General features: G+C 48.8%; 2 protein-coding genes across 2 annotated transcripts in view; one reads left to right on the forward strand and one right to left on the reverse strand.

Annotated features, from left to right (window-relative positions):
* Positions 1-7,019, reverse strand: part of TIE1 (tyrosine kinase with immunoglobulin like and EGF like domains 1) — a 56,865-nt gene extending 49,846 nt beyond the window's left edge. The window contains exons 1-2 of the mRNA XM_083157579.1: positions 6,476-7,019; positions 799-1,089 (exon numbers count right to left, since the gene is read on the reverse strand). Of these exons, the coding sequence (XP_083013705.1) occupies positions 799-1,089; positions 6,476-6,536 (352 nt within the window). The 5' untranslated portion in view covers positions 6,537-7,019. The remainder of the gene's footprint in view (positions 1-798; positions 1,090-6,475) is intronic.
* C8H1orf210 (chromosome 8 C1orf210 homolog) overlaps positions 1-22,402 on the forward strand; it is a 62,712-nt gene that overhangs the window by 12,833 nt on the left and 27,477 nt on the right. The window contains exon 2 of the mRNA XM_083157580.1: positions 17,114-17,227. Coding sequence (XP_083013706.1) covers positions 17,187-17,227 — 41 coding nt within the window. The 5' untranslated portion in view covers positions 17,114-17,186. The remainder of the gene's footprint in view (positions 1-17,113; positions 17,228-22,402) is intronic.

Consider the following 22,402-nt stretch of genomic DNA (forward strand, 5'->3'; position numbering starts at 1 on the left):
AAGCAGGTAGGCAATGTAACAAAGCAGTGAAGAAGGTAAGTCAGATGCTTGGTTGCATAGGGAGAGGTATCAGCAGTAGAAAGAAAGAAGTAATAATGCCACTGTATAGGTCATTGGTACGACCTCACCTAGAGTATTGTGTTCAGTTCTGGAGGCCGAGACTGTACAAAGAAGGGCAACTAAAATGGTGCATGGCCTACATCACAAAACGTACCAGGAAAGACTAAAAGATCTTAATATGTACACTTTGGATCAGACAAGGGAAAGGGGGGACATGATAGAAACTTTCAAATATATCAAGGGCTTTAACAAGGTACAGGTGGGAGACATTCTTCACAGGAAGAGGAGCAGCAGAACACGAGGACATGCACTGACACTAGGGGGGGAGGAAGGTACAGGTGGGTGACATTAGTCACAGGAAGAGGAGAAGCAGAACATGAGGACATGACACTGGCACTAGAGGGAGGAAGATTCAGGGGAAATGTGAGGAAGAATTACTTCACAGAAAGAGTAGTAGATAAGTGGAATAGCCTCCCATCAGAGGTGGTAAAGGCAAATACAGTAGAACAAATTAAACATGCTTGGGATAGGCATATTGATATCCTTACAGAGAAATAAGGATCAAATATGGTTTGAGGTAACATGTTTAAGAAAGGGGCAGACTAGATGGGCCAAGTGGTTCTTATCTGCCGTCAAATTCTACAGTATGTTTCTATCGCCCACTTGCACCCAATGCCACAATAGTGCCCACCTCTACATGCCTACTACATGAATAACTGGTGCTAGCTCAGCACTTACCAGATGGGCTGTTGTAGGTATAGAGTATCTTGGTTTGCTCGGAGGGCCCCTTTGCGATGCAATAGAAGACGCCAACCAGCTCGTTGGGTGAGAATCCGCTGGCCTGCAGCCCAGTCTTTATTGCTTTGGTCTGGAAGGATGTTCCCAGAGGGATGCGTACGATGGTGTTGTCTCGCTCAATGCGCAGATCTGAGCTCTTCATCTCCCGCTCTCCGGTCACACATAATAATGATAAATTCACCTTGCTGTGCCCAGAAGTAGCGGACACCAGTGTGACATCTAGAACGGCACCTGTAATGCACAAGATGCATTAGTACATAGATATCTACTGGTCTACTGATGTATACTACTATATTAATAACTGGTAATATATACTATGCGTGATATGTGCGGAACTCAAGGGGTTATTGGCATTAACGCTCTGCTTGCTAGTAACCTTCCAATACACTATACACAATTGACCTCACCAGTTCCAAAACAGCCTTGGTTAAACATATACATTACTCAATACGGATTGATAAAAACAAATTTAATGTAAGGTCAACTGAAAAAAAAATTCGGTACTCTTTACCTAGCACGGCGCCCACGATTTTGATCGTGGGCATCGCAGGTAAAAAAATTGCGGGCATCGCGGCCATTGAATGCACTAAAAATCGGGTGCGACGCAACCGACGCGATGCCCGCGATTTCCCATAGGGAACAATGTTAAATGTCTCAATTGACCCGATTTTACTGTTCAATGCCTCAATGGACCCGATTTTTCCATAGGAAACAATGTTAAATGGCCCACAGAGGCCAAATAGGCACCCTAAAGTGTGAAATGGCCCCCACAATTGTTAACTCCACCCCACGATCAACGTGAACCCGAAGCGTGGCGAGCGCAGCGAGCCCGCGAGGGGTGGCGGTACGCGTCCTACGACCTTTTCATACCCCCACTATCCACGTCGGCGTGGAGTTGAGAATAGAATAGTGTGGTGAGCCCGAAGCGTGGCGAGCGGACGCGAATACCTTCACAGGTAAACGCGTCCCTTCGCGGGCTTCACAGGTATCCGCGTCCCCTCGCGGGGCTCGCTGCGCTCGCCACGCTTCGGGCTCGGTGGCTCGCTACGCTCGCCACACTATTCTGTTCTCAACTCCACGCCGACGTGGATAGTGGGGGTATGAAAAGGTCGTAGGACGCGTACCGCCGCCCCGCGCGGTGCCTATTTGGCCTCTGTGGGCCATTTAACATTGTTTCCTATGGAAAAATCGTGTCAATTGAGGCATTGAACAGAAAAATCGGGTCAATTGAGAAATTTAACATTGTTCCCTATGGGAAATCGCGTCGGTCGCGTCGCACCCGATTTTTTAGTGCATTCAATGCCCGCGATGGGCACCGTGCTAGGTAAAGAGTACCAAAAATTCAGTTACAGTAGGAAATAAATATTTGTCATAGACACTACTAGAAATCTAAGTAAGGTTTGTTCCTGAGTAACTAATGTCAGTGTTCAGTGCAAAAGAAAAATCAGAAAGTAGTAAATAAATCTATTTAATCTAATACAATGATGAAAACATAAATAAAATAGACAAAATCATATAATAATCAAATATATAAAATAATGCTGAAGAGTGATAAAAGTGATGTCATCACGTTGGAATGAAGTGACTGGTGAAGTCACTGTTCCACTGTGTCAGTGATGTTACTAAAGATAACACATAACACATATCTGCAATTTCCAAACACATCTGTTATTTCCTGATTACTCATCATGGACCAACTCATGAAGAAACCACACATGGATCTGCATCATGTCGGCCCGCCTTTGGGGGGGGGACTAGTAGTGACTGAAAGTCTGTCCCGATTCCCTGTAGTTACATGTAGCACCTCCTCTCAGGCCTTACAGGACACTTTTATACCCCTTTCACAGCGCAAAAATAACCTGGGGGGAGTATCCCTGGGTCGGACCTGGGTTGCTGGGCAGTGTGAACAGGTAACCCGGGTTGAGTGACTCGGGTCACATTCACTTTTGGTACTCTTTACCTAGCACGGCGCCCACAATTTTGATCGTGGGCATTGCAGGCAAAAAAATTGCGGGCATCGCGGCCATTGAATGCACTAAAAATCGGGTGCGACGCGATGCCCGCGATTTCCCATAGGGAACAATGTTAAATTTCTCAATTGACCCGATTTTCCTGTTCAATGCCTCAATTGACACGATTTTTCCATAGGAAACAATGTTAAATGGCCCACAGAGGCCAAATAGGCACCCTGAAGTGTGAAATGGCCCCCACAATTGTTAACGCCACCCCACGATCAACGTAAACCCGAAGCGTGGCGAGCGGCGGCGGTACGCGTCCTACGACCTTTTCATACCCCCACTATCCATGTCAGCGTGGAGTTGAGAATAGAATAGTGTGGCAAGCGCAGCGAGCCACCGAGCCCAAAGCGTGGCGAGCGCACGCGGATACCTTCACAGGTAATCGCGTCCCTTCGTGGGCTTCACAGGTATCCTCGTCCTCTCGCGGGGCTCGCTCGCCACACTATTCTATTCTCAGCTCCACGCCGACGTGGATAGCGCTCGCCACGCTTCGGGTTCACGTTGATCGTGGGGTGGCGTTAACAATTGTGGGGGCCATTTCACACTTCAGGGTGGCTATTTGGCCTCTGTGGGCCATTTAACATTGATTCCTATGGAAAAATCGGGTCAATTGAGGCATTGAACAGAAAAATCGGGTCAATTGAGAAATTTAACATTGGTCCCTATGGGAAATCGCGGGCATCGCGTCGGTCGCGTCGCACCCGATTTTTTAGTGCATTCAATGCCCGCGATGACCGCGATGGGCGCCGTGCTAGGTAAAGAGTACCCACTTTTATGGTAGAGCCAGCAACGTCACCTCAGTGCTGCCTCCTTCCCCACCCCCTTCTGACGTGCCACCACTCCGCCTGGTCCCCCGTGATGACGTCAGTGACCCGGCTCCAGATCCCGTGTGTGACCCGGCATTTGCTATGTGAAAGGGGTAATAGAGTAGGCAAGTATGCCATAACCACACAATGTAACAATATAGAATAAATGAAAAAGGCTCAGTGTTGATGCACAGGACACCTATAGGAAGAATAAATACAGCAGATTCAAGATATTACCCTCTAAAATATGCTAGATAAATAACATGTAGAATCTGATTGGTTGCTAGGGGCAACATCTCAGACTTCTAGAAACTCTCACCCCTATAAGTATAAAATGAAAAGCGGAAATGTTAAGAACAACCTATATAATCAACTGCTGATACGAAAAATAGATGACGTTGAAGGAACAGATCTATGTCTATGTCGACTTGTGTCGACCTTCTGGCAAAAGTCAACCTATAGTATGTCAACCATTTTCAGATATTGACCTAGTCACTGTTGACCATTAGTGGTTAACCATATGACTGTCGATCTAGACATTGTCGATCTAGACATTGTCGACGCGCTATACCGCAACCAATGCATTAATGAGTACCCGAGGCTCCGAAAGCCTGTCCCTGTGATGTGCTCAGTGAGCTGCTGCGGGGAATGTCAGCACAGCCACCACCTCCAGGGAGGGTTCCGGCCAGCTGGGCGATGTGTAGCTACAATGGGCTACTGACACTTCCAGGAGGTATCGCATTGCAGAAATTAGTCAACCTGTCAGCATTGAATCCCCAGTGCAGCAAGTAGGGGGCTAGGGCGTGATATAGCGTATGTGCTGGTGGTATGCCTAACCACATGCCCCTGCCCCGCTGCCATTTAGGGCTTTAAAACATCAAAATAATGCCACCGCCAGCTTGAGTTCCCCACCATGGCCTGCCCACCTGATGCTTGGATAAAGCTCCGGCTTTATCACAAGCTACTGAGGGCTGGGAGTGAAGGACCCTGGGAATGCAGAGTAATAAAGTTGACAGGCCATAGGTAGAGACATTAAAAAGTCAACATACCTTAGGTCAACATGGTCAAAAGGTCAACACATGCAATAGACCAACACATGCAATAGGTTGACATGGGAAAGATCGACTTGAAAATGGTTGACATAAGTTTTTCATATTTTTTCCAAAACAGGTGGTTTTTCATACTTTACCATCCACATAAAGGACATAGAGTTATATTATAATAGTGTGCCGAGCAAGGCAAGGCACTGTGCCCAAGGCATTGCGAGTGAAGCGAGCCATGCAAGGGGACGCGGTACACTTATACAGTGTCCACATCAACGTATGCCGACATAAGACACCAAAAACGGCAAAAAACATATGTCGACCTAAGGCAGGTCAACCTTTTTCATGGGTCGACCTATAGCCTGTTGACCAATAGTGGTCACCCCAATGACTGTCGACCCTATGGCCCTTACCCAGACTCAGATTCACAGCGCTGGCGTGAAGAAGAAAAAACTTGGCGGAAATGCGTTCGGTGGGGGTACTGGGGGTGAAAGGAGTCTGGCGGTGGAGGAGCGGTGCTAGGGAGGCGGACTTAAAGCAGGTGAAAGGAGTAGTGCTCTTGGGATCGTGGGGGGGTTTAACATAGGAGCAGCGCTGAGGGGTGTCACGGAGGGGGTGAACAGAGGAGTCTTACTGTCTCACATTATGTTTAAGAAGCATTTTTGCATGTGTCGCATAATATGTAATGGTGTGTGGTATAATATGTAAGGGGCATAACGGTGTGTGGTATAATATGTAAGGGGCATTACGGTGTGTGGTATAATATGTAAGGGGCATTACGGTGTGTGGTATAATATGTAATAGGCCTTATGGTGTGTGGTGTAATAGGCATTACTGTGTGTGGTATAATATGTAAGGGGCATTATGGTGTGTGGTATAATATGTAATAGGCATTACTGTGTGTGGCATAATATGCAAGGGGCATTATGGTGTGTGTTATAATGTGTAATGGGTAATGGGCATTATTGTGTGTGGCAAAATGTGTAACACGCAGTGCCATACATTATACAGTGACACGCAACACAGTTCCATACTATATACAGTGACACACACTATACAAAGTCACACATTATACAGTGACACACACTACACGGTGCCATACTATACACTACACAATGACACACAATACACAAACCCTTATATTATACAGTGACACACACTACACAGTGCCATACTATACACTACACAATGACACAGAATACACAAACCCATACATTATACAGTGACACACACACACACAGATGGATCAGATATAGATACAGTGAGACAGCATAGTTAGCATAATAGTGGGCCAGCACAGTTGGCACAGTAGTCAGCATTACTAGTGGGTTTACTTTGGGCACTCTGCCTTCACTCCACACTCTAAAAGCACACTGGTGCAGTAGGGTAACTGGCTTATGAGAGAACAAAATGTACCATAGTGTATGTGTGTGTGTGTCCATGTGGTAGTGAATATAGACTGTAAGCTCCACTGGGACAGGTCCAGTTGTAAATGACATCATATGCCTGGAAAAGTGCTGTATATTATATGTGCACTACATAAATAACTGTAAATATATAATATAGTCCCTTCTTCAACTCTATTGTATCCCTTATATATTGAGTATTCATGACAATACGTCGTTAGGTCACTATGGCACTTGCTGAAAAATGTTCGCTTGGTAATTTTCGCACCGATTTTGACAAATTTCTTTGGCACTCAGAGAGTTAAATCTTAACGGACTAATGAAAATAAAAACGGTGCTATTACCGATTTCTGTCAGAGGGAAAGATCCAAGGAAGAGACTCAGGAGATGAAACAGCTTCAGCATTGTCCTTAATCCAATCCAAGGTGAAGCTCTCCCAGAGTGTGGCCAGCAGTCACCACCCAAATCCACATTATTTCTTATGGCCACGGATTAGTGCTTAGAACAGATCCACCATCATATCAATCCAAAGGCATTCATCTCATCCAAGTCACAAACAGCAGAGGCAGATTTCCATAATATCCCAGTCGTATCCCAGTGAGGAGTCTTCAGGGATCACTAATCAGATGTCTGATCTCACATCATGGCATGGCCGCCATTAATCGCTAGCTCAGGGGCCAAATTCCACACTGCAATAACCAATTGTTGGTGAGGACTCCGACATTAGCTCCCGCTAGACTTTCTTACACTCAGCACCTCTGTCTTCCACAGATCTGGGATTTGGACATGGAAAGAGGAAAAGGCGTAGGCTGGACTATTAGGTACAGGAAACTCCACAGCTGAACACTCAGCGATGGCCTCTACTCTAGGAAATCACAGTCTGAGTAACGATGGGAAAAGAAGATGACAAAAGCTGATCACCCTCCCCCCCCCCCCCCCCCCCCCCGACTTCCCTAGGTATGAACTATATTGTTGTATTCTGCCATTAAGTCTGTGTGACCTCCAGGCCCTCGCACCTCCCCTAAAATACAAATATAGATGTATTTAGCACGTTATTCCACTGCATGGCTCAGGCACATCATTGTAATATAAATCTGTTATCACCCAGATCACAAAGAAAAAAAGAAAGTGCAAAGGCACACTCTATAGGACTAAGCGCCGGGAGACAATGGAGTCATCTGCCACCGGGCTCCTGCACCAAAGGGGGCACCTCGCCTGCGAGTTTGAACTAGTTAATTGAAAGCCTTCAATATCGCTTCTGTGGCTGATGGTATGATTATTGTTTGCGATTTGATCTTTTTAGTTCAAATTGCACCATGTTTATTTGCCTTGAGATGCTCGCTTCCGACATCACACTTGCGGGCGGGCCGGGCTGCCGACGTCACACTTGCGGGCGGTCCCGGGCCCCGCCGACGTCACTAAAGTGGGCGGGCCGGGCCGCCAACGTCACTAAAGTGGGCGGGCCCGGCCCCGCCGAAGATGTCGCCACTACAGGGGGAAGGTGCCGTGATGCCGGGGAAGCGCCGGGCATCGCCGTCTGAGGCGGCGCTGGGCTTCCCTGTGCAAGCTGTCGGGCAGGCACCAGGCTATTTTAGCGGGCGCTGCGAGAGGGGCAGGGCGCATTTTGCCCTTAAAATATCGGGCAGGGCGCGGCGCCCCGCTAAAACAGCCTAGCGGGAACACTAACATAGGATTAAGGCCGACAGCTCTGGCTCACATGGGGCCAGATGTATCAAGCTTCAAAAGTGATAAAATGGAGAGTGATAAACAGCCGACCAATCAGCTCCTACCTGTTATTTTTAAACCCAGTCTGTGACATGGCAGGTAGGAGCTGATTGGCTGGTTGTTTATCACTCTCCATTTTATCACTTTTGAAGCTTGATACATCTGGCCCTTAATCCTATTAAAGGGCTAGATGAGGAGGGCTCTATCTGTGGCACTCATTTCACCGTATGCGGGCACCATGAGAAATGGCTCCTAGCAGGACAATACACATCTCTTTATTCTAAAGCAATTGTCACACCCTGGTATGAGAACGCATGATCTGTTCCACTAGAAGAGAAGACGGAATAGGAATGGAGAGGGTTAAATATCTGAGGCTGGGGATGGCCTTGTAGGTATCCCATGACATATTATCCAATAGGAACCCAGAGACGGAAAGAGTAGTTTTGTTCATAAGGAATAGCTGGGGGGGGGGGGGTGGAGTCAGACACTTTTTCCTTTGTATTCCCTCCCACCCTCCTTTTTTGGTGGATGGGGAAAATTTTGCGTTAGCTGTTTGGCGAGAAAGAAAAGCAGGTTACCTGTTATAGGTCGTTAATAGATGAGTATTGATGAATCCATGGTGGTTTGGTGCGCTCACCTTTAATGACTGTGTATATCTGCTGAACCACCTGAACAGGGGCAGCGTCATCACCGGAACGGGGTAGGTAGTTAAGGTAGAGGGTTGAGCGGATGCCTTTTGTTTGGTTAGCTTGTTTGGATTGAATTATGTAATTCATTAGATGGGGGTAGGAGTTTAGCCGTTCTTTTATTGCCACCATAATGTATTCCCTTTATTTACAGATATTTAAGTTTAGTTTACTGAAATAAATCCGCTCTCATTCTCTGCCAAACCTAGGTCTCCGTGTCTTTATATTAGGTAAGGTTATATTGTATTGATTCATGCACGTTGTCCTCCATGCCGCATTCTGCAGGGCCCCTATTAACGATCTGCTCTGTCGTCTGTACACAGATGGGGGGATTAACGACCCGCGGGAGCCTGCATTGACCGTCAGGTGCAGCACACACACTGGGCCCAAACAATTTGACCCATTGGCGAGAGGTCCTTGATCTCATCTCCAGGCCTTCTGCTACCACTAGCCCAATTGCCGCTGATTGGAAACATCCTGCTTCCCTTTCTTTAACTACAGTCTTATCCTATAATTGGTAAACCTACCATACGCAGGGCCAATAGACCTCCAAGGCACAATCCTAGGGGCAGCATCTGCTGGGGGCGGCAAGGCACCCGCCGCAGGGGAGATGCAAATTGTGGGAGGGGGAGCAGTCTCTCTCCCTTTCTCCCTCTCTCTGAGCTCCCACTCAGTCTGCTCTGCACCTGTGCTCTGTACTCCCCTTCTCTGTGTGCTCTCTCTCTCTGCTCTCGCTCGCTCTCTGCTCTCGCTCGCTCTCTCTTCGCTCTCTCTCGCTCTCTCTTCGCTCTCTCTCACTCTCTCTGCTCTCTCTTCTCTGCTCTCTCTTCTCTGCTCTCTCTCTCTCTCTCTCTCTGCACTTATCTCTCTCTCTCTCTCTGTGCTAAGCCATTGTGGTACATCCAGCCGGACATCACATTGACACTAATCGCATAGTACTAACATATTGTAAAGTCACTGGCGCCAGATGAGAGGGACCCCATGGGAACCTCTCTCCTCCTTTACCTGGGAGTGTCCTGCTGCAGACGGGTACAGTGACTCCCAGGCTCCTGCTCCTCTTCCCTGCACTCAGAAGGGGAAGTATCATGCCAGGGAGGAGGTCACTGGGTCCGGGCAGCACAACCAGAGGCTGCCCAGACCTCAGGTAAGGGTTGCCGGTATGGGCAGCATGAACCAGCATAAAATGGAGAACCTAGGATTGGGTGAAAATATCTGCTGATGGGTAGGGAATTGGCTATGTAATAGAGAACAAAGGAGTGGTTGTGAATGGTGCCGTATCAGATATGATACCGGTACTAAGTGGAGTGCCCCAGGGTTCGGTTTTGGGGCCCATTTTGTTTAACATTTTTATTAACGATATTGGGATGGGGTTACTCAGCAATGTATCCATCTTTGCGGACGATACAAAACTTAGCAAAGTCATCAAATCATCAGAAGATGTCACCATGCTTCAAAATGATCTTGCAATTCTAGATGAGTGGGCTAAAAAATGGAAGATGAGGTTCAATGTAGATAAATGTAAGGTTATGCACCTTGGGAGACACAACCAGTGTGCAAGTTACAACCTTAGCGGAGAGGAACTGGGTAATTCCATACTTGAAAAGGATCTAGGAGTCCAAATAGACAGCAAACTGGGATGTAGTGCCCATTGTAATGTAGCTACAAAAAAGGCCAACAAAATTCTGGCATGTATTAAGAGGGGAATGGAAACTAGGGACTCAAGGGTAATTATGCCACGGAGTGCAGTTCTGGGCTCCACACTACAAAAAGGATATCATAGAATTAGAAAAAGTCCAAAGGCGAGCAACAAAGCTTATTAGGGGAATGGAGAATTTAAGCTACGGGGAGAGACTAAGCAATTTGGGACTATTTACATTAGGAAAGAGACGTTTAAGGGGGGACATGCTTAACATGTACAAGTATATCAAGGGCCGGTACTTATGTATTATCTGGACTCCCATGTTAAATGCACCCCATTTTTTCATACCCCTACTATCCAACTACGCATGGAGTTGATTTTATATAGTGTGGCGAGCGCAGCGAGCCACCGTTCCCGAAGCGTGGTGAGCGCAGCGAGCCCCGCGAGGGACGCGGTCTCATAAGAAAAATGGGAGTCCAGATATTACATAAGTACCGAAAAACGATTTCATTCAGCTAGTAGAAAGAATTTCTTTACGGTCAGAACAGTCAAACTCTGAAACTCTCTTCCCAGAGAGGTGGTAACGGCTGGCTCATTAAATGCGTTTAAGGCAAAGTTGGACAAACATTTACTGGAGAAAAACATCCATGGGTACCAAATAAGAAATATAATTTGTCTGTAAAATACCAGAACCTACCAAATCAGCAATGGATATCTATACCAGGTTGAACTAGAAGGACGCAAGTCTTTTTTCAGCCTTACCTACTATGTAACTATGTAACCGGTGGGGTTTGGGGATGCAAAAGTAGCCCACAGGCTTCTATAGGGTAACACCAGAAAAAGCTGATGGTGGAAATGCTGTGGTCCCGCATTGATGCATCTGAAATGCAGTAAAACCCCTGTAAACAGGGTTTTTACTGCATTTTCTTTTTGATACATCCCGGTTCTGTCTCTGGGGCATACTTGCCTACTTTTGAAAACTAATTTCAGGGAGATTATAGTTGCTAGTAGAATTTTGTACAGCGCCCCATTGAGGGGGTGTGTTATACACCACCCAAAGGGTGTGTCTAGTTCCATAAATGGAGGGATTGTGAAAAGAGATTGTGAACGTGGCACCTAGAAGCGTGGGTGTGTACTGCTACATCTGAGATTAATCTTGTAAAATGACATATCCAAATGTAGATGAGCCCCAAAGCAGTTAGTAAGATACTAGGTGATTCATCGCGCCCTACGGGCGCTCTTCACACCGTCGTAAGGGGCTGCGCCCCCTTAATTTGTGAACGTTTGTATATGAGAAAGATGGTTAGAATTGTATGACAGATGCCTGTATTGCAACTTGAGTTATAGGTGAAATGTGTTAAATAGAGAGCATATGATGTGGAAGGGGGTGTGTATTGTTTTGTTTAATTAAAAAGCGGTTACAGAGTAAGATGTACATTGATAGTGTGGATGGTACAGTGACATTTGTGGGTGTGGGGGGGGGGGGGGGGCTGTGTGTGCGTGTTGTTTAGGTGTGTGTGTGCAATAGTATAGTAGGGTGTTTCTGAGTCAGCGGCTCCCCACTGGCGGAGGTCACGACACAGGAAAACAGGAGGCTGGGTAGTGATAGGGGTGTGTGGGCATAAGGGGGACTAAAGAGGAGGGTGGGAGATACTGTGCAGCTTCTGCCAGTGGGTGAGGGGCCAGCGTGGCAGTACAGGAGTACAGGATGGTGGCCCTTAGTCAGTGTCTCCTCCTACTGGGTGGGAGTTCGGGTGCATGAGAGCAGGAGGCTGGGCTATGAAGCATGATAGGGGCATGTGGGCAAAACAGCGTCAGCGACTCCCCAGTGGTGGAAGTTACGGTTCAGGAGAGCAGGAAGCTGGGTAGTGATAGGGGTGTGTGAGTATACGGGGGACTAAAGAGGGGCTTAGGGGTGCTGCCGTGGGTGGATGCCGTGAATTGCGGGAGGGGGGGGGTCGCGAGGGGTGTGTGGGTACCGCGAATTGTGGGAGGGGGGGGGCGCGGGGGGTTGCAGTGAATCATGGGAGGGTGGGTCGCGGGGGCAGGGGGTTGCCGCAATGACAGGAGGGGGGGTCAGGGGTGGGGAATCGCGGTAGGGGGGTTGTGGGGGGCACCGTGAACAGCGGGAGGGGGGCCCGGGGGGTTGGCACGAATCGTGGGAGGGGGGTCGCGGGGTGCCGCAATCGCAGGAGGGGGGGGTGTCACGGGGTGGTGCCGCAATCGCAGGAGGGGGGGGTGTCACGGGGTGGAGCCGCGAATCGCGGGAGTCACCGGGGGTGCCGCGAATTGCGGGGTGTGTGCTGCAAATCGCGGGAGGGGGGTCGCGGGGGGTGCCGCAAATCGCCACAAGAAAAAATCAACACAGAAAGTTCAACACATGTAAATGTTGACATAAGTGTGGCACTTCATCGGTGTCCATGTCGACACATGAGAATGAATATGAAAACATTAAAAAAAAGAAAAATAAATCTTCAAAAACTCATGTCAACCTTTTTCATTGTCGACCATAGCCGTGCCAGTGTTTTGCATGTGCCATTTAATCCTGGGGTTGCCGTGAATCGCGCGCGGGGGTGGGGGGAGGGAGGAGGTGAGGGGTGTCCGCGAATCACAGGAGGAGGGGTCGTGGGTGGATGCAGTGAATTGCGGGGGGGGGGTGTGGGTGCCGCGAATTGTGGGAGGGGGGGGCGCGGGGGGTTTCAGTGAATCGCGGGAGGGTGGGTCGCGGGGGCGGGGGGTTGCCGCAATGACATGAGGGGGGGTCAGGGGTGGGGAATAGCAGTAGGGGGGGGTCGTGGGGGGCACCGTGAACCGCGGGAGGGGGGGCCCGGGGTTTTGGAGCGAATCATGGGAGGGGGGGTCGCGGGGTGCCGCGAATCGCAGGAGGGGAGGGTGTCACGGGGTGGGGCCGCGAATCGCGGGAGTCACCGGGGGTGCCGCGAATTGCAGGGGGTGTGCTGCAAATCGCGGGAGGGGGGTCGCGGGGGGTGCCGCGAATCGCCACAAGAAAAAATCAACACAGAAAGTTCAACACATGTAAATGTTGACATAAGTGTGGCACTTCATCGGTGTCCATGTCGACACATGAGAATGAATATGAAAACATTAAAAAAAATAAAAAAAAATCTTCAAAAACTCATGTCAACCTTTTTTATTGTCGACCATAGCCATGCTAGTGTTTTGCATGCGCCATTTAATCCTGGGGTTGCCGTGAATCGCACGCGGGGGGGAGGGAGGAGGTGAGGGGTATCCGCGAATCACGGGAGGAGGGGTCGTGGGTGGATGCCGTGAATTGCGGGAGGGGGGGTCGCGGGGGGGGGGTGTGTGGGTGCCGCGAATTGTGGGAGGGGGGGCGCGGGGGGTTGCAGTGAATCGCGGGAGGGTGGGTCGCGGGGGCGGGGGGGTTGCCGCAATGACAGGAGGGGGGGGTCAGGGGTGGGGAATCGCGGTAGGGGGGTCGTGGGGGGCACCGTGAACCACGGGAGGGGGGGCCCGGGGGTGTGCGCGAATCATGGGAGGGGGGGTCGCGGGGTGCCGCGAATCGCAGGTGGGGAGGGTGTCACGGGGTGGGGCCGCGAATCGCGGGAGTCACCGGGGGTGCCGCGAATTGCGGGGGGGGGGTGCTGCAAATCGCGGGAGGGGGGTCGCGTGGGGTGCCGCGAATTGCCACAAGAAAAAATCAACACAGAAAGGTCAACACATGTAAATGTTGAAATAAGTGTGGCACTTCATTGGTATCCATGTCGACACATGAGAATGAATATGAAAACATTGAAAAAGTGAAAAATAAATCTTGTCAACCTTTTTCATTGTCGACCATAGCCATGTCAGTGTTTTGCATGTGCCATTTAATCGTGGGGATGCCATGAATGGGGGGGGGGGGGAGGGAGGGAGGTGCATACCTCCCAACATGACCCTCTCCAGGAGGGACACATTGCTCTGTTTCTGGACTTTCTTCTTAATTTATGGATTACCATCACCTGTGCTTAAACACCTTTCTTATCAATTACCCTGTTTAAAACAGGTGATGACAATCATAAATTAAGATGGAAGTCCACAACCCAGCGTTACAGCTCCAGACACACTTTGAGTGACAGATGTAGCCAAATATATAAGAGATGCTATACTTGGTAAAGTGCTAGGAAATGGTGCGGATGATTCAATGTAAATGAATCCATCTATCATTCCTTTTTTCCCCAAAAATGTAACAGTGTAATGTGGGCTAGGTGACATGAGGGAGATTGCTAGACTAATGAGGGAGAGAGGGATATTGCCTCTATGTCAGGGAGTCTCCTGCAGAATGCAGGAGGGGAGGTAACTATGATGTAACAGTGTAATGTGGGCTAGGTGACATGAGGGAGAGAGGGAGATTGCTGCTATTTCAGGGAGTCTCCTGCAGAATGCAGGAGGGGAAGTAACTATGATGTATCAGTGTAATGTGGGCTAGGTGACATGAGGGAGATTGCTAGCCTAATGAGGGAGATTGCTGCTATTTCAGGGAGTCTCCTGCAGAATGCAGGAGGGGAGGTAACTATGATGTAACAGTGTAATGTGGGCTAGGTGACATGAGGGAGATTGCTAGCCTAATGAGGGAGAGAGGGAGATTGCTGCTATTTCAGGGAGTCTCATGCAGGAGTGGAGGTAACTATGATGTAACAGTGTAATGTGGGCTAGGTGCCATGAGGGAGATTGCTAGAGTAATGAGGGAGAGAGGGAGATTGCTGCTATTTCAGGTAGTCTCCTGCAGAATGCAGGAGGGTAGGCAACTATGCTCTGGGAGGAACCTCTAGGTCTGCCACACTGTCACTTTTCTTATCTCTTATTTTCTTATCTCTTATTCTCCTTTCCCTTTTAAATAAAAAAAAAAAACAGTCGCTCTGTTATATGCAGGATTGGCCTTCCTAGTGTGGAGGTTCTGTGCACAAAGGTGAAATTGCGGGATGGTCCGGGGTGCACCGGACCACCCATTAGTCTATTTTTTTTTTCTTTTAAATTTACCGGCTGACTGACATGAAACAGCGCCTGAGGGGTGCAGAGACTGTGTCCACGTACAGACAGAGACCCTGGGCCCCTCCAAAATGGCCACCACCTTAGAGGAGACAGATGCTACAGGCCATACTGCACCTCTAGCATCTGTCAGGGGCTGGCGCCCAGCTCTACCTGGAAGTGCGGATTCCGGGAGCGCTGGCACACTGTGCACTTGTAACCCCCCCAGGCAATGAGCATGTAACCCCTCCTGGGCAATGAGCATGTAAACACCCTTTCCCCCACTGCCGGGGGCAGCAAGCATGTAACTCCCCTGGGCAATGAGCATGTAACCCCACGGGCAACATGCATGTAACCCTTCCTGGGCTGCGAGCATGTAACCCTCCTGGTCATAAAACCCCTGGCAACAAGCATGTAGCCAGGGCCGCCACTAGTAATGTTGGGGCCCTGGACTGACATTCAGCCCGGGCCCCAGCGGCAACCCCCCCTCGTGCACCAGCACCCACCCTCGCGTGCTGGTACTCCGCCCCCCCCCCCCATTACTATTACTTACCAGCGGCGGTGCAGCATCTTCTCCCTTGGGGGCTCAGAGCACTCACTGCACAGTGCAGCCTGCAGAGCGCCGAGCCCCTCTGTAGCCTAGGCTCTGCAGGCTGCACTGTGTATTGTGTTCGTCTGGCCACCAGCACCGGGTGGGGGATACTGTGCGGGTGCGGGGGGGTGGTGGTGCCATGCCACTGTGGGCAGCTGCCCGGGCCCCGGCAGAGGCCGGGACCTGGGACAGCTGTACCCCTGTCACCCCCCTGTCGGCGGCCCTGCATGTAACCCCTTGGCAACAAGCATGAAACCCTGGTCAAGGAGCATGTATCCCCCTGGCAACGAGCATGTGACCCACTAACCTAGACATTGTCTTCCCGGTGACCCGGGGGTATCCGTGTCCATTTACACGGGTCCTCTACCCAGGTCCTGACCTGGGTAGAACCCGGATGGGACCCGTGTAAATGGCGGTGTAAATGGTCCTGCTGCGGGTCCAGGCACCAGCAGCGGGTCCACAGCGTGCAGCGCTGGGGAAGCTGTCCCCAGGTGCTGCGGGAGGAGGGGGGTCCCTGCAGCTACTGAGGGGAGATGGGGTACCTGTCAGCGGCCAGCCTGACACGGCGCTGCCACTGCTGTATCTCCCCCCCCGGCGGCCGGTCCTTGCGGCGGATGGACAGTCAGTGTCGGCGGTCCCTCTGGCGCAGGGGAAATAGTACTATTTCCCCTGCGCCAGAGGGACCGCCGACACTGACTGTCCATCCGCCGCAAGGACCGGCCGCCGGGGGGGAGATACAGCAGCGGCAGCGCCGGTAATCATAGTGTCAGGCTGACAGGTACCCCCTCTCCCCTCAGCAGCCGCAGGGACCCCCCTCCTCCTCACAGCACCCGGGGACAGCTTCCCCCCTCTACCCCCACAGCACCCGGGGACAGCTTCCCCCCTCTACCCTCACCGCACCCGGGGACAGCTTCCCCCCTCTACCCCCTTAAAAGCTATATTGATAGATCTATATAGATCTATCTATATAGATCTATCTATATAGATATATAGATCTATCTATATAGATCTATATATCTATATAGATATATATATCTATATAGATATATATATATCTAGATATATCTAGATATCTATATATATATCTCTATAAGGAAAGGCAGGGCTGACCCAGGTTCAGTGTAAATGGTGCAGACCCAGGTCCGACCCAGGTCGAAGTGCTGTGTAAATGCAGTATAAAGCAGGGTCAGACCCTGGAAACTCCAGCGTTCAAAGACCAGGGTCGGACCAGGGTTTTTGGTGTAAAAGGGGTATTAGAGGGAATCCAAAATCTGCTGTGGTTCCCCCAGTGATATATTTTGGGGATACTAAATATGTACCCCTACCGTTTACTCTTGTTTTTCTCTAACTACAGTGAGATGGGAACACACTGGAAGATGCTAAGTGTGAGCAATGTGTGAGGAAGGCTCCGGCCTGTTTGCACAACGATGCAGATAGTGTGGAGGGAAATGAAGAACAATGGAACGAGGTAAAGTCTGGGACACAGAGATCCTGAGGAGAGATTCTGAGATGTGAAAGAACACTTCTCCCTCCACATTCACACACAAGGAGAACACAATGGAGTATTCACTACACAGAGGCTCAGTATCTGTAATGCAGCGTTGTTTTCCTTTCCCTAATTACTAGAGTCGCTCCGGTTTATGTCTCCTCTGGTTTTCCCAGGAGCAGAACAACATAAATTTAACCACCAGAGCCACATTGCCAACAATGGGAAACATGTTTTACTGACATTTTAGCTTTGGAATTCCAAAATGTATATAGAAATCTTGCCAGAGACTGCTGCGCATATGCTGGTCTCCGTAAACAAGGCACCCGCTATGTATCGGAGACAAAATTCCTACTGCACACGCACGGTGACCATTTTGCTGGTGACATTTTTGGCTATTGCAGCTCCGGCGCTGGACTCCTTAGAGGTAAGTAACAAAATGTGGGCGCATTGCAGTGGACTAAGGGGCCCGCGTGCACCGCACCCATTACAGAAATGCCTATGATTATAGGGGCTTATTTATAACAATCCGCATCTCAGACGGAACGTTATCAATATGACCAAACCCGGATGGGTCAATGATCGCATGCAGTGACATTGCTTGCATGAAAGCTCTTACCATGCGGATCCACTTGCCGCAATTCCTGCGATTGTGACCTCACATGTGCCGCCGGTTACCGCCCACTCGCTGCCTGCAGCTAGGACCAGTGAATGATGAACCGGAGGGCAGCCAGCCATCTGCCTTGTTGTGACCCCCGGGGCTCACAGCAAGAGAAAAGGATCTGGTGACCAACTGCCCTCAATGGATCACCGGTTCCAGAGCAGGTAAGTGTTAAACTCCTTTTCCACTAGCAACAGTAATCTGGGATTTTGCGCAGGGATGCGCATTGACCTTGTTTTTTTGCTAGTGGAAACGGGTCCCCAGGCAAAATCCCGAGTTGGCTGATCTAGGACTCCAACCCAGGTAGTTACCTGTCCAGGGCAGTGGAAATGGGTAACCCGGGTTGATGCGACCCAGGTCCCATTCACTGCAATACAAATCCGCCGCTGGGAGATGCTCTCATCTCCCAGTGCCTCCCTGGCCCCGCCTACCGATGATGTCACTCACCCAGATTTATGCCGGGTCAGGCTGCTAATGGGAAAGGGTTTGCAAGCCGGGTCGCACATGGGTAGAAAATCCCAGGTGCGACTCGGCTTGCATAGTGGAAAAGGGAATTGGTACATCTGTCAGAATGAACTTAGGTCTACAGTCATTAGGTCGACCCCACTAGGTCGACTGGCAGGAAGGTCAACCTGACTTAAGGTCGACATGGGCCAAGGTCGACATGACTTAAGGTCGAATTTGCACAAAGGTCGACATGAGGAAGGTCGACTGGTCATAAGGTCGACATGGGTTTTTCACTGTTTTTTGATCCGAATGTCGACACAGTCGACATGGACACAGTTGGCAATGAGAATCGGACCCTCGCATCGCTCGCTTCGCTCGCCATGCTTCGGGCACGGTGCCTCGCTGCGCTCGGCACACTATTTTATTCTCCCACCACGCCCTAGTGGATGGTAGGGCATGAAATACCGCCTGTCGGCACATGTCGGCTCAAAAAACAGTGAAAAACCCATGTCGACCTTATGACCAGTCGACCTTCCTCATGTCGACCTTTATGCAAATTCGACCTTAAGTCATGTCGACCTTGGCCCATGTCGACCTTAAGTCAGGTCGACCTTCCTGCCAGTCGACCTAGTGGGGTCGACCTAATGACTGTAGACCTAAGTTTATTCTAATAGATGACCGCTTCCCGTGGAGAAGGGGTTTTAGTTTTTGGTTGATCACAGTGGCTAAATCTGAGCACAGTCAGCAGGTAGAGAAGGATGTGCAGAGCAGGAAATCCAGAGGGAATCCGTGATAATGCAATCTCAAGATAGCATTATTATCAAAGGGCTGTTTTTTTTAAATATTTTTTAAATATATAATTTTAGTAAATTAGTGCAGTTCCTCCTTCTTTTTGAAGCTGTCACTAAGAAAATGGCGTGCGGAGGTGTGCGATGCTGAAGGGCTCATGGTATTTTGGGTACATCTGAAGCTCTCTTTGCAGGCATTCAGATTGTTCGATTCTTGTAGATGACAATGAACTACTCAGATTAGAAGGCAGCTTGTATAATGAGCCTCCCATCTGGGTCATCCTAGCTTCCGTTATATGGGGGACGCGAAGATAAAGAAAATAAAACTCACTCTCTCCTGGAGCCCCAGAAGAAGTTTATAAACTATATTTTCATAGATTGTAAATAAGAATAGGGCAAATCCATTGGCAGAGTTTGCCTAAGATGCAAAAGTTGTTATTTTTCCTGTAATTCATCTCCTCTTGGCACAGAACCAGCTCTCAGCCCACCCTCCTTCCTGCGTTCTTCCTCCTCCACGTTCTCCACAACACAAACAAAACAACGTGTCCATTTATCAAGGACAGGAGTAAAGCGTTCTCAGGCGGGTGTGTCCTGTCCAGCGCAAAGGGCAATAAAAGCCACTAATAAACGAAACGAAGATTAAATAAAAAAACATAACAATATAAAAATAACAATAAAACATAACTAACGGGCACAAGTCTAGAAAACTGCCCATGGTGGTTGGATGTGACCGGGAGTATAAGTGCCCATGATAGACAGAATTAAAACTCAACCAGCTGACACCGGTGTGGATCGTTTGATAGACAGTCAAGGCAGAAGGTCGACACTTGGAAAAGGTCAACAGGCATTAGGTTGACATGGTCAAAAAGTTGACATGGAAACGGTCGACAAGAGTTTTCTATGTTTTGTGTCAGTGTCGACATACGGTAGGTAAATCAGAATCAGCTTTCTTGGCCAGGTAAACCTGCGTATACTAGGAATTTGATTTGGTTTGCTGTGCAACAGCCAGTTAGGTAACAGTTACACAGTGACAGTACAGATATACATAACACATACAGGTATATGCTCAATGTGCCCTGGGGGTTGTAGACGCAGGGAACATATATTCGCCGAGCTGCACAGCACCTAGGCAGACATCAGCGGCGCCACTGGTAACTGCAACAGCCAGGTAGGTAAAAATATAAGCGCAGTTCCTAGGCAGCCATTTGCGGTGCCATCTTGATCATGATGCTCAAAGGCAGCAGTAAATATAATAATTTTATTTATATAGCACTTTTCTTCCATAGCTGGCACACCCTGCCAGCTTGTTGCTGGCAGGGTGTGCAACCAGTGATGGTACAGCATACAGGCTTTGCATACAGTTGGGGTGGAGGTACATGGTACAAATCATGGTAAAGAAACAGTAAACAAAAAAGTAATACATAGCTTCCATCAGCTTAGAGGCTGAGAGATGGTAATTGGTGAAAAATAAAAATAAAATGATGCAGTGTGCGGGTGTAGGTCCAAATCCAGTCCAAACTCCAATCAAACTCATGCTTCAGATGACATGCTTACGATGCAGGCTTAGATGGCAGGCAAGCCTTGAAGTATGAACAAGTGTTGTTGTTTTTTGTTTGTTTTTTAAATCAGGTCGTGTTTTTAAAAAATAAGTATTTTTTTAAAATAAAATCAAGAAAAACTCATGCTGACCTTTTTTATGTCGACAAAATGCACGTCGACCTTTTTCATGCATTAACCTTTTACCTGTCGACCAATAATGGTCCAATAATGATTGCAATGAAATCTGGTACAAAAAGTACAGCCTCCACATACTTTTTTTGGCTTGTGATGTGAACAACGCATCCGAGAATTGCACCGTGTGTGTGGGCACCATTAGCGATGTTACAACCGATATCGCTCACTTTGGCCATTCTGAGCAATATCGTTTGCAATATCGCTAAGTGTGTATGCTCATTATCATAAACTATGCTTAACTTCTTGGAATCAATCTGACCTGATTTGATGGTTTCTTGTTGTCATCACAAGAACTTATGTATATGTATAGGAAAACTAAATGGAAGCGTAAAGTGATTGTCAATCCCCAAATGATCCAACTTTTATGGGCAGATTTATTAAGCCTGGTGAAGTGATAAAGTGGAAGATGATAACACACCAGCCAGTCAGCTCCTAACTGCCATTCATACCTGGTCTGACTGTAACGTGACAGTTAGGAGATGATTGGCTGATGCATTATCACCGGCGACTTTATTACTTCAACCAGGCTTAATAAATCTGCCCCTGAATCTGATCATTTTTCTACCACTGATGATTTCAGGAGCTGCGTGACCTTGTTGACTGATGTTGAGGATTTTCCCAATAATCTGCAGGATGAACTCTGCTGTTATTTAGCATCACATGTACGATGTACCTGATATAATGATAGAAGAATAGAGGATGTTTCAGCCCAATACTCTCTACTGGCTGGTGGCAGCCTACATTAGAGGTTAACAATAAAAATGTATCTGCACTAACAACCTTATTGGGGAAAAAAGGGTTCAGCTTTATTTATAAATAGAGGAAAAGTACAGTATGGGGCCAGAGTAGGAACATGCAGATCAACTTCCAGCCCATTACTATACTCAATACCTAGATGGGGATCAACTTCCAGCCCATCACCAAACTCAATCCCTCGATGGGGATCAACTTCCAGCCCATCACCAAACTTAATCCTTAGATAGGGTCAACATCAGCCCATTGCCAAACTCAATCCATAGATGGGGGTCAACTTCCATCCCATTGCCAAACTCAATCCCTAGATGGGGGTCAACTTCCAGCCATCACCAAACTCAATCCCTAGATGGGGGGAAACTTCCAGCCCACCATCAAACTCAATGCCTAGATGGGGGAAAGTGTAAAATCATCACCAAACTCGATGCCTAGATGGGGAGCAACCTACAGCCCATAATCAAACTCAATGCCTAGATGGGGGGTATGTGTCAAATCATCACAAACTCGATGTCTAGATAAGGGCAAGGTACAGCCCATCACCAAACTTGATGCCTAGATGGGGGGCAAGTGTCACACCATCACCAAACTCAATGCCAAGATGGGGGGCAACTGCCAGCCCACCACCAAACTTGATGCCTAGATTGGGGGTAAGTGTCAGACCATACTTGATGTGTAGATGGGGGGGAAATTGCCAGACATCACCAAACTAGATGGGTCTCAATTGCCAACCCATCACCAACAACTCAAAGCATCCAAACACCCCCCCCCCCCCAT

Source organism: Crinia signifera, chromosome 8 (genome assembly GCF_055691185.1).
Source record: "Crinia signifera chromosome 8, ASM5569118v1, whole genome shotgun sequence".
NCBI classification, from domain to species: domain Eukaryota; kingdom Metazoa; phylum Chordata; class Amphibia; order Anura; family Myobatrachidae; genus Crinia; species Crinia signifera.